The sequence below is a fragment of the Oryzias melastigma genome, linkage group LG10, assembly GCF_002922805.2.
Source record: "Oryzias melastigma strain HK-1 linkage group LG10, ASM292280v2, whole genome shotgun sequence".
Lineage (NCBI taxonomy): Eukaryota > Metazoa > Chordata > Actinopteri > Beloniformes > Adrianichthyidae > Oryzias > Oryzias melastigma.
In genome coordinates this window covers 17,227,200-17,239,120 of record NC_050521.1, presented here as the reverse complement: position 1 = coordinate 17,239,120, position 11,921 = coordinate 17,227,200, and the positions used below count along the sequence as shown (strand labels likewise).

Below are 11,921 nucleotides of genomic sequence, written 5' to 3'. Positions count from 1 at the left end.
AGAAAATCATCAGGAGGGAGAAACAGAAAAAAAGTATTTTTTTTTTTTAATTTCAGACTTTTGAGGCACTCCTGGTAGAGTGGAGATTCACTGGCACTATAAAAACAGTTCAACAGACATTCATCTCTTTTAAAACAGCAGAACAGAGGAAGAGCAAAATGAAAAAAAAAAAAAGCTACAGTCGTTTAATGTAACAGAAAGCACTGTAACAGCTTTAAACACCAGAAGCTTCACCTGAGCACCAGAACCTGCCATGGAGATTGATAGAAGCTATTTTAAAACTAACGAAAATGACTGCTAGGGACGTGCAAAAACCAGTACAAACTGCATGTCAACTGAGATAAAAGAAATTGCACATTTCACTGTGGATAAATGCTCATTTATCCATTCATAATAAATATTCCAGTCTAAATTGTGATTGTGTTGTCGCCCTGGATGTCAGAGGGGAACTACACTTAGACGGAGAGACTTGAGAGATGTGTTAGTAACAGACATTTCGTTTATTCTGTGTTTGTTTTTTTCCCCCTCCATGGTTAGTTAGTGGGATTTTCTCGTCTTCCTTTGTTTTCGGTGTCAACAGCGCACAGACGACGAGGTTGCTACAGGGGAACGTGGCTAAACAGATAAGAGACGGACTCCCCGTTGTGAGTTCTGCGAATGGCCTCCGCAAGGATCATGGAGATGTCTATAACCTGGAGAAAAGGGAAAAAAAATCATACTGTCATGTAGAATACTAAGGAATTTGAGCTTTTTTTGCCTACTAAAATACCTTTGTTTTACAAACTAGTATCACTAAGACTTGCCTGTATTTTGGAACAATGCTTCATCTTCTCCTCCTGAGGAATCGTGTTGGTGACCACCACAGCCTCAAAGCAGGCATTGTTGATGCGTGAAATGGCTGGACCAGAAAAGATGCCGTGGGTCAAGATGGCGTACACCTTGGTGGCGCCGGCAGAAATTAGCCTAAAGGCAGAGAAAAAGGGAAAAGCATGAAGCACATTGCTACTGTTGCTATCTTTGTTTGGGAGGATAGAATAACGTGGCTCACTTGTCAGCAGCATGGCAGATTGTCCCACACGTGTCAGCCATGTCGTCCACCAGAATGGCGACGCGATCCGTAACATCGCCTACAAGAACCATGCGATCAACTTCGTTGGCCTTTTTTCTTTCCTTGTGAATCAGAGCAAAGTCCACATTCAGTCTGTCTGCTATAGATGTAACTCTGCAAAAAGGAACACATGGCAAAAACTTTAGCGAGAAAACTATTGATTTTCAATAATAGAAAATCTTTCTGTTTTCTGCTACAACCCCTTGGGTTTAAGTTCCAGAATACCTTTTGGCTCCTCCTGCATCAGGTGAGACGATGATGCCGTTTTTCCATTCAGGGATGTTTTCCTTGATCCACTTCAGCACAGCTGGCTCTGCGTACAAGTTATCAACAGGTATATCAAAGAATCCCTGCAAGAAAACACAAACAAGGGGACTCAGAGGAGTTGAAAACAGTGTTTCAAATTAATTCCCCTTTGCTGACATTTCCCTTTACTTGCTTACTAAGAATATAGGACCATCCATTGTTTAGTTTTTATATATATATATATATATATAGTTGCTAAACACCTTCAATACTCAGTTTCCAAAAGGACTGAGAGCTAACACGTTGAAGCTGTTCAATACTTCTTTAATATCTGTTAAGAAAAAGAGGAGCTTGCCAATTGTTAATACCTTTAACATTAATCCATAATTGAGATTTCCCTCAACTATCTGGCCAAAATGTTAGGTTTGGGGGGGTAGAGGCTTTGCTGCATAACACAGGGCAACAAAGGTCGGAAATTTTGCAAGTTGTTCCACCAAAACAGATGTAATGTACATTGCATTACATTTGAATTGTAAAGAAAGTATTTGTTTACTGGAGCAGAAATTAAGTATTTAGTTCCCATAAAGAAGCAAGAATTTTGATCCACCACAGACCTGTTACTTCTTCTTTAATAAGCTCTGACCAAGTCCAAAGTGCTGTCAGCTCTTTGGACAGATTGTCTAAAGACAGCTCTTTGGACTTGCTCGTGGTGTCTAAAGACAGCTCTTTGAAGTCTCGCTGTTGAGGCTAGCACATGCCCAGACCCATCTAAAGTTCCCCAGAGACCATCTGGATGATCCAAAAATGGGTGTATGATCAGATGAGACCAAAATGGAAGACTTCGGTTTAAACGCCACTCGCCGTGCTTGAAAAGGGGAAAATGCTAACTTGCATCCAAAGAACACCACTGTGAAGCATGGGGGTGGAAACATCATACTTTAGAGATGTTTTTCCTGCAAAGGGACAGGAGGTTGATTTGTAGTAAGGACAGGATATATGGGGCACGTATGATGACACAATGAGTCCAAACACATCGTCCAGGAAACAAGAGAGTGGCCACCTAAAAAAAAAGCACCTTAAGGTTCTGGAGTGACCAAACCAGACTCTGGACCTCAATTCAATAGAGAATCTATGGAGGAAGTTCAAAGTATGTGTTGCAGAGCTACAGCCCCAAAAAACATTTTATCTCTTGAGAAGATCTGCATGGAGGAATGGACCAAAATAGCAGCTACAGTGTGTGTAAACGAACTGAAGAAGGAAACATTTGACCTCTGCCGTTACATTACATTCTTATTTAAAAAATTACTTATTTTCTGCTCTATTATACAAATAAATTAATTAAACAATGTGATTTCATCAATTCCTTTTTTCCGTTTCTAACAGTTGAAGTGTTTTTTGCGCCACTGTTTGTTAGAGTTCGTTCTATTGTCTCCTGATAAGAGTCTAGCAACCTTAAAGTCTAAAGTCACAAAAGGTCAAAAGAAATCCTAAAAATAAGCCTGTAAAACCAATCTATTGCAGAAGAGTAAACAGGAAGTACGAGTTCAAATGTGTACTGCACCTCACCTGTATTTGTGAGGCATGCAAATCCATCGTTATAATATGATCAGCTCCTGACACAGACAACATGTTGGCCACCAGCTTGGCAGAGATTGGAGCCCGGCTCTGGAACGAAAACAGATCCCTTCACTCACATGTCGCCAAGCAAACCGTATCGTTTCTAAAAATAACTAAACGGAGAGCTTAGACTAAAAAACAAGAGAGCTACAATACTTTTAATCTAGAACAAGAGACTGCAACCTTTAACAGAAAGAAAACCATTTGTGCCTGTTTTTTTACTGATAAAAACCTAGAAGAAGCTGTAGAGTATTTGCATTTATTGTATATTTTCTTTAAATAATGTAAACTGTATTTTTTTCTGGGGATGAAAAAACAAAAGAGAAACTAAATGTAAAACTGTTTTTGACTTTTGACTTCCTTTTAAAATAAAAGACACCCTGTGCAAACAGGATCACCCTAGTTCCTACAAAAAGTTTTAATAAGTGCAAGACAACAATGGCTTTTTGGGGGGTTATAATTTAGGTCTACTATGGTGAACCGTCAACCTGAAGATAAACATGGATATATTGGTTTATGATCCGGTAAAAAAGTATATAAAAGAATATATAAATTTCAATTTTACCAACTCCTCTTTGGGTAGCTACTAACTATTGTTGTGCAGCTTAAGATATTAAGCACTTTAAACTAAAATAAATAAATAAATAAATCAATAAAGAAATAACTGAGCAATCAGAAAAAAAAATCAGTTCATTTTTTTTACCAGTTTGATTTAGTATTTGAAATCTGTGCATTCTTGAGCATTGAGTAAACACGTTCTTGATGTCAGAAGGGATGTAAAAGCTTAACAAAGGTGCAACTAACTAATCTAATTAAATCAATGCTAAAGTAGTAAGAAAAAGCCACTTTGTAGATGTAAAAGTGCCTCAGGTTGCAAACTCCTGATCTAGAATCTATGAGTGCACAAAGTGCTTAATTTTATTTCAAATACAAGCTATTTTTTATGCAACAAATGCACTTTTCAATAGAAAACTGATCTGTATCCATGCAGAACAATCTTACGTGCAACATGATGAAAAATAACTAAACATGTAAAACAGCCTAAACTAGAATGGTTACAGGGAAGAACAGTGATAGTGAAAGTAAAACAAGCAAACGCGGATCACTGAGTGGTGGTAGGATGAACATGGCTGCAAGCTTCTTGTCATGATGCTGGGTGGCAAAAAGCATGACAGAAGTAAGTAGACAGATATCCCTCACCCCCACCTTGTCCTTCTTGTCTTGCCGGGCATAGGGGAAGCAGGGGATGACGGCAGTGACCCTGGAGGCTGAGGCAATCTTGCAAGCGTTGATCATGATCAACAGCTCCATCAAATTGTCATTTATCTCCCCACAGCCACTCTGCACAATGTAGACATCTTCTCCACGCACACTCTCTCCTATCTCCACGCTGCCGCAGAAAGGTGACAAGACAAACAGCACTTAAAGCCACGGAGGTAGCGCAGCATGGCAGCTACGAGATAGATGAGGCAGAGTAAACAATGGCTCGTGTCCACATGTGATCCGGTCAGTTTGAAATGAAGATACGGACGAAGCATGAAGCGACAATCATAATTATAACACTTTAAAAAAAGTTTAGGGGAAAATATGTAACTTTTTACATCAGAAACAAACAGTTAGACTAGCTAGCATGAGTTAAAGTAAAAAACTACAATTTCCAGGTAACACCGCGCGGCAATTTCACCGCGACACCACGTTTTCCATTTTCAGCCCACACGTCGCCACCGTAAAGCCTTTTACTTCGTTTCATGTCAAACACCACGGCCAAACGCTTACCATGTTTCCTGGTTGCTAAATTTTTTGGTTACCACCTTCCCGAGTTCGAGCCCCAAACGGTCAGCTATTTTCTGAGACAGATCCGGATGTGAGCTGCCGCTAAAAATCTTGATGTTCGGCATTTTGGTAGGAGTCAGGGGGCCGGTTCGGTCCAAGCGAGCTGGTGTCGAGTCCAAATTAGCTGACGAGTCCGGGACGAAAACTAAATTCGAATCAACAGTTGAGGAGCTGCTATTTAGATTGTTCCCTATCTGTCCTCCATTATGCCAGACTCTGAGCGCGTGCGGCTCATCCTCCCTAGGCGGCGCGCGCACGCTTTCCGTTACGTTTTCTGTCGCGGTTACGTCATTGTTCCTGGAAACGCCCTCAGACATCCTGTGATAATAATAATAATAATAATAATAATAACAAATTATTATTAAACGATATATGAACTTTAATATTTAATGTCTAAATGTTTACTGAGGTCAAATCTGAAGTTTATCTTCTTTAACACACATTCCATTAAACTCTGACCTATATATATATATAGATATATATATATATCTATATATATATATATAAATATATATTAAAAGTTTCTTTTAGTGAGTTCATTTGTTACGTCAACATAATCTAACCTCTGTCAATTCACTAGTTCACTAGTTTGGAACTAACATCAACAGCATTGAACACTTTATTCTCAATACAAAAGAAGCAAACACAAAAACTGTGTTATTGTGGAAAAATGTAAAACAAATGTTCCTATTGAAATATATAAGAATAATGATAATACACTTCTTTACTAGCCTACTAATACTATTACAAATATTGATAAAAATAAGACCACGATTTATTGAAACAATCTGTGCTTGACTTACAACCTCCACGGTGCAAAGATCTGAGCAGAAAAATTGATGAATTAACAAATAATATCGAGATTCCATGATAGCTTGTTCATTAATCTTATATCACTTTTAGCAATATAGTGCAGCAAAGGATAATCAATAATACAAGACAACCCACTTGACTTTATATATATATATACTTTTTAGATTAAAACATATAATATTTTTTTTTAGCCTAAATCCATCACTTCTGTCCTTTGATTTAAGATAGAAAATGAAAATTGTGTTTTTTGTGTTTTTAACTTGTGTTCTTGTAGCTTTTCCTCATGATATAATACATATATTAAGAAAAATTGTATTTCTGAGAATTTCTTTGTTCAAATAGTTGTGAATCAAGAGCAGACAAAAAAAGTGCAATTTGAAATAGAGTGTATTTGTGTATGGAAAATACACTGGGTGGGTTTCAAGCCCTCTATTCCGCTCCATTCTGATGCATCCACTTGTAGACGACTAGATCTATACTGTATATGTCTTCTGGCTTAAAACTGTATGGCTGGTTAGCTCCACCATTTTTGTTGCACCGGTAAAGTGAGGCTGGGGTTGTGAAGGGATGGAAGCCAACAGGAGAGAGTGTAAAGACAGCTGTCAGCAAAGTGGAGAAGAAAGGGGGCGGGGTTGCTATGCACTCAGGTTCCACAACTCAGAGGCAAATTTCTAAAGAACCACTGATACTCTCCATAAACTATGTCCTAGAAAATGACTCAGGTTATTTGATTTTGACTAAAAAAGACAAACGTATAATTATAAGAGCACGAGGAACATTTTTACAGTAGTTTAAAAGGTGATTGGAGTGGATCTTTATTTTTTTTTCTTTTTAAAATGACTGTACTGTAGACTGTTTTTGCAAAGGTTGGTGTAGATGTTTGTTGACTATAAAAAAAATATGTTTTAAAAGTTAATCTTTAATAAAAAAAAAACAAGACAGAATGTGCAAAACCTTTTGGCAGTAGTTTAGTGCCAATATTTGACAAAGGTAAAGAAGCAAACCACTTAGAGCACGAAAAACCTGCTGTCAAGCGAGATCTGACGAGGAATTTTTCCATTATGCCTTCTTGTGGAGACTAATAGACAGTTCTATTAAAGCAAAGCTCATACGTGCAATTTCACTGTCAACTTCTCTGAAAAATGTTGGTATAATAGACTTTATTGCTCTCAAAACATGAGTTAACTTTGTACACAGACAGAAGACCACAGTGAGGACAAGATCATCGACAGTAAATAAACACAAGCATGAAGAGATGAACATAAAGAAACATTGCTGCAAACTGCAGGGGAGTTTGATGGTGGGAATGAAACACAGACTAATCTACACAATTTGGCAAAAGCAACAGAAAAAATGACAACCACGGAAAGGGTTCATAGGGAAGCAGATCCAAGAGTTAATGAGAAGAAGCTGTTTGCTAATTTGTATATAAAAATAAACATGTCCCATGCCTTATGCTCATGTTATAGTCTTCAAAATATACATTTTTCTATTAGTTTCTATGTTACATAACTACTATAAATAATTTACCTCACAGATATGTTTCAGTCTCTTCTATTTACAAAATAGTTCATGTTCTGGATTAATCCAAACGTTGTAGTTATTACTTCAAAAGAGTGTCTACATTGTTGTAAATCTTTCATATTTCTATTTACATCTGCAGTGTAAAAGTTTACATTTCCGTACTTAAAACCATTCGTAAAACATGAACGTATTGCCATTTTTCTGTTGCTCGTCTGTGTCTATAAATCCGCCTCGTATCATCACCTGCAATGTCCCTGTCCCTGTGTGTGGAGAGGGAAAACGTGCAGCACAGTGGAGGGGCGGGACACACACACCACATGATGATTATGGAGATGCACGCTAACACAGCGAAAAGGAAGTGCTTGTAAACACCTTGCATTTGTTCTGAAACCAAGTCAAAAGAGCAACAATGCTTACATTATTACAAATCTGCTAGTTCTCACTTGAGTTGTTTTATTTGGACTGATAGTCTGTAAAATTTGATTAAATGCTGAAGATTTGCTATATTAAGCTACAGACTTTTTTCCAGAAACAAAGCTGCATGTCGATACAAGTCCAACAAAGTTGTTACAGCTAATTTGGTTTCACAACAGCTGCTTTTCATAGAGTATACACGATAGGCTGGCACAACAAGGATGATCATTTTCAGGAATAACAAAAGGTTTGAGACTCACAGAAGATTGATGTGTTAGTTTTATTAAAATACATAAAAAACTACTTTATGTGTGTCTTAAATATTTGCTAAATTGCACAATGTGTAACAGCACATAGAAAGCAAATTTGCTCAAGTCTCAGATAACCCAAATGAACTTTTTTTCTTTGCTTTTCAAACGAATCAACGTTAGACTCTTAGAAGAAAATGTTTAAAAGACTAGTGATGTCGATTGAAGTGAGGTTTTTAGATAAGGAAAAAAAATACAGAAACAAACTTTAAATAAAAAAAGGGATACATTATAACTCCAGAATCACTTCAGATATTGTGCAAAATCTTAGTTACAAACTTATTCACTTTGTATCTTTTGTCAACATTAAAAAATGAGATTTACAACAACTTAGATGCAGGTAAACTATAGATTAGTGGTCTGGTAAAATACATTTTTTGTGGTATTGGATACATAGTGGATTTTCTTTCTCTACAGCTGACTGAGGTGACTCAACTCAGTACCTTACCATGGATAAGACTATCATTTGGATTTCTGCTACATTGTCTGTACTGAGCAGGTGTGTTTTGCATCTGTACTTTTAATGGGAATGTGCCTTCGACAGTCACTAAAATCCCTTGTGTCATACTTGTCCTGCAGTGTTTATCTTCTTCCAAATTGTTCTTTTACTTTTCAGCGAATGTACACATACGTCAGAGACTGTTTAACTTGACCAATTTTGTGTCACAACAATTAGCAAATTCCACAAACAAGCACATCACCATCTACCCAACTGAACCAACCCTTTGGACTATGCAGTCTATAGAAGTCGCTACTGGACAAGATTTCTGAAACAATTCTGTCCACAGCATACATTTATTTCTGATGTATTGTGATTTTTATAGTCTTAATACATTTGAAATATACTCTTCACTTGTTTTCTTCACAAAACTTTATATTATTTGCCAAGTATACACAACTGAAATATATATTACTTGTAAAATACTTTACTATATGAACTCATGTGTGTGTTAAATATTGATATGAAATGATTAGCCCTGTATCACCCAGTCTGTTATAGGGTTCCTACTCTTTTGTGCATTAGTTTGATGTATCTTTATTCATCAAAGGCTACCTCAGGGCCTGTAAACATGGGATGAAACAGTTGCATTGCAGTTTTCTCCGAGGATGATTCGTTGAACATTTTGTAAAAATTGTAAACAATAAATAAATCATGAATTTTGATAAAATAGCTGTCCACATTTCTGGACTGTTCTGATTAAAATCCTGCTGGATTCTTTTATTGAGCAGGTAGAGTTTTGATGGGCCGTGTGAGTGAGCTCATGTTGTTGGTGTTAGAGGGGACTTCAGGGCTCATTGTCTTTGTTGGCAAGCTGCTCGAGTGTCCCATGGACTCCTCTGCGGCGCGCAGAAGCAATGTGTAATTTATAGCTACCTCCTCAACTTTCCTCAACAGCTGGAGCCTTTGGGCTTCTGAACGAACCCCTCGGACCAATTTGATGAAGGTCTGAGTTAGTTCACACAGCACCTGAAAGCTGGCTGAGACCGCGGCAAGCATTCGAGTGGGGCTTTTTTCCACGCTTGCCACCCTCCGACATGAGGCTCGGAATTCTTTGAAGCGCACCGCCAGCTCCTGTTTGTACTCTGCGATCCGTGAAGACTGAAGACGAGCCTCGCCCTCTGCTTGTGGGCTGTTGGCACACTGTCGTAGGATAGCTAGCAACTCATTGGCATCAAGCTGGGCATTTAGGAAACCATCCGGCAAGCTGAAAGTTTTCCCTTGCAGGGCCTTCACCCGTGCTAGGCTTCCCTCAAGCGTTCCACAGGATCGCAGGTCAATGTCTTGCGTCTGGGGTTCTTCCTCTTCGACTTCTTCCTCTTCTCCACTGCAGTCTTCAGCATTGAGAACCTGGAGTGTTTTGCTCACAACAGGAAAGGTGCGTGAATCCACATCCATGCCCGGGAGGATTTGAAGCGGTATGGAATAAGAGAGTTCATCTTTCTCACTGCTTTCATCTGCTGCCTCACACTTTCTGTAGCAGAAACAGAACGAGCAGCATTTGTCTTTGTCGTCACTGTCTTCACTGGGCAGTGACAGCAACACCTCCCCAGTCGATACTTTGCCTTCTTTGCCTTCACACACCAGCTCCTCTCCCTGAATGAAAAACACAGTTTTTTTCCCTTTCCCCTCCGCCTGGTGAGACTGAGTGTGGATTGGCTCTACTGGAGTGGGGAGTCTCATCCCTGTGGCCCTCACTCTCTCCATTTCTTTCTCTAGACTTTTGCCTTTTGGCTTCACCTCAGCATACACTGGTGTGCTAGTGCTGTTATCCAGCTCTCCGATGCTGTATCTCCTCTGGAGCTTCTTGTTCTGTGGAGCTGCCTTGCAATCAGTGTGAGAAGTACAGGTGGACAAGCAGGAACCCTGATCCCCCCTGGGTTCTCTTGACTCAAGACTTGTTGACCGTATTCTTGTGGTCTTGATCTCTAAAGTCTGAGCTTTCCCTGTGGCGCCTTGAGCATGAGAGGTTTTGGAAACTGCTGGAGGAGTCTTTGAGACTGTTCTCTCCCTGCCTCTGTTTTGTGCCTCTGTTGTGGTGCCGACCGGTGTGTCAGGTAGTCGCATCCCCCTGCACATTCGCTTACAGTCGCAACTGCGTCGCTGCTCCCTCGAGATCCCTGGAGCCTTGAGAACTGGACTGGTGCGCAGCTGGCAGGCACAAGGGGTCCCAGAGGGAACAGGAGAGGACCCTTGTGGTAGAAATTCTCCTTGTGATGATTTGGGCTTCAGCAGCTCTTCTAAGAACTCTAACTCGTACTGACGGACTTTCTGCAGCTGGGCCCTTCGTTCATCTGTCTCTCTTCTCATTCTTGCTGGAAATGTTGCGGAAATAAGATTTCTAAAGCTTAAGAAAGGGGCACTGCGCTGAGACTTCCCTTTGACACTGCTGTGCTTCTTTGAGTCTCTAGCTGGGAGAGTGGAGACTTTGTCTACAGATGGGTTTGGGGTTGTTAGATCATCTAAAATAGGCAAGGATTTTATAGGGCATTTCTGCAGCTCCTGTTTGGGTTTCCCCTGGGCCGCCTCAGTTTTGCTGTCCTCTGCTTCCTTTCTTTCTGCTTTTACAGGTAAATGAGGGGAGAACTTGGTTTGCATTTGTGGGCTTGGTTTTGTTATGCTAGAATCAGTGCCTACCCTAGCAGTGTTCTCCCTATTGGCCAATCGAAGTCCTTTTGCTCTAAGACGTTCATCATCAGTTGGGGAGGAGGATTGAAACACCACTATCTTCTGAACCTGTGGGTCCTTTAGCCTTGTTTGAGGTGCAGGCTCTTGCTTCACTGGACACGTGCAAAAAAGATCATCAACTGGCAGGAGTTCTGTAGAGCTTGAAGGCTTCATGGTCTCACTGGAGGCAGTCTTGGCATCTTGGCACATATTAGTGGGAGAAATCTTGGCAGAGGCAGTTCTGTTCACAGGCAAGATGATCGGTAAGGCTTTGCTTATGGGGTCTTTATCAAAAGATGCGTCTGTTTTTTCTTTTGTACCATTGGGGGGATATTCACTTAATGTTTCTCTATGAGAAATGGGTAGCTTTTGTTCAGCACTGACTTGAGCTGTCAGCAAACTATCACACACTTTAACTTCCTCGGCTGGTTTGGAAGAGTGCTCAGCTGCGTTTGCGTTGTCAGACTCAGAAATAGCTTTCAACTCTGCTTTTTGTTCAGTCTGAGTCATACTTGGATTGCCGCCCTGATCTGCCAAAACACTGAGTATTGCTGAATCTTGACTGGGACTAACTTTAAAGGGAACAGTCTTGCTAAGGATTACTTGCTTGGGCGGACAGCCAGCTCGAATCTGACCCACAGAAAAGGCCCCAGTCCCGATGGTCTTTGCTGTGCAGCCAGGAATGGCCAGAGGAAAGTCCCGGCGACAAAGAATACGTTCCTTGTTGATGTGATGAGCCAGCAAGTAGGCTTGATTCTGGTTTTGCTTCATTGCTGACACCATCTCAGAAACATCTGTCAATTCAGAGGAGTTGGTCTCATGACCTGAATCCAGTGATGACTCAGGAGTAATGGCCGCTAAGACAATCAACCCTGAGGAGAACAGCAACAAA

At 40.0% G+C, this 11,921-nt stretch overlaps 2 protein-coding genes across 6 annotated transcripts in view; both read right to left on the bottom strand.

Moving 5' to 3' along the window:
* Positions 1-475: 475 nt before the first annotated feature.
* On the bottom strand, positions 476-5,070 carry prps1b (phosphoribosyl pyrophosphate synthetase 1B). 2 transcript variants are annotated; one of them, XM_024283560.2, is made up of 7 exons: positions 4,748-5,070; positions 4,172-4,361; positions 2,921-3,019; positions 1,334-1,458; positions 1,049-1,222; positions 804-963; positions 476-692 (listed from the first exon to the last, which is right to left on the bottom strand). In XM_024283560.2, exons 1-7 carry the CDS (start codon positions 4,867-4,869, stop codon positions 600-602), a joined length of 963 nt encoding a protein of 320 aa, XP_024139328.1. In that variant the 5' UTR covers positions 4,870-5,070; the 3' UTR covers positions 476-599. The 2 variants fall into 2 exon arrangements, with proteins under 2 accessions (XP_024139328.1, XP_024139329.1); XM_024283561.2 differs by having other exon boundaries at positions 4,178-4,361; positions 4,748-5,069.
* Positions 5,071-6,431: 1,361 nt separating this feature from the next.
* frmpd3 (FERM and PDZ domain containing 3) overlaps positions 6,432-11,921 on the bottom strand; it is a 99,857-nt gene continuing 94,367 nt past the window's right edge. For all 4 annotated transcript variants that reach the window (XM_024283639.2, XM_024283641.2, XM_036213848.1 and 1 more), the window contains one exon: positions 6,432-11,901. In XM_024283639.2, the coding sequence (XP_024139407.1) occupies positions 9,083-11,901 (2,819 nt within the window). In that variant the 3' untranslated portion in view covers positions 6,432-9,082. The remainder of the gene's footprint in view (positions 11,902-11,921) is intronic.

Bases quoted from the DNA above. Each gene is read 5' to 3' on its own strand.
- prps1b (XM_024283560.2), bottom strand. From the start codon at position 4,869: ATGCCGAACATCAAGATTTTTAGCGGCAGCTCACATCCGGATCTGTCT. The intron at 1,223-1,333 runs GTATTCTGGAAC...TCCTTTTTGCAG, and splicing joins GATGCAGGAGGAGCCAAAAG to AGTTACATCTATAGCAGACA. The intron at 964-1,048 runs GTGAGCCACGTT...CTCTGCCTTTAG, and splicing joins ATCTGCCATGCTGCTGACAA to GCTAATTTCTGCCGGCGCCA.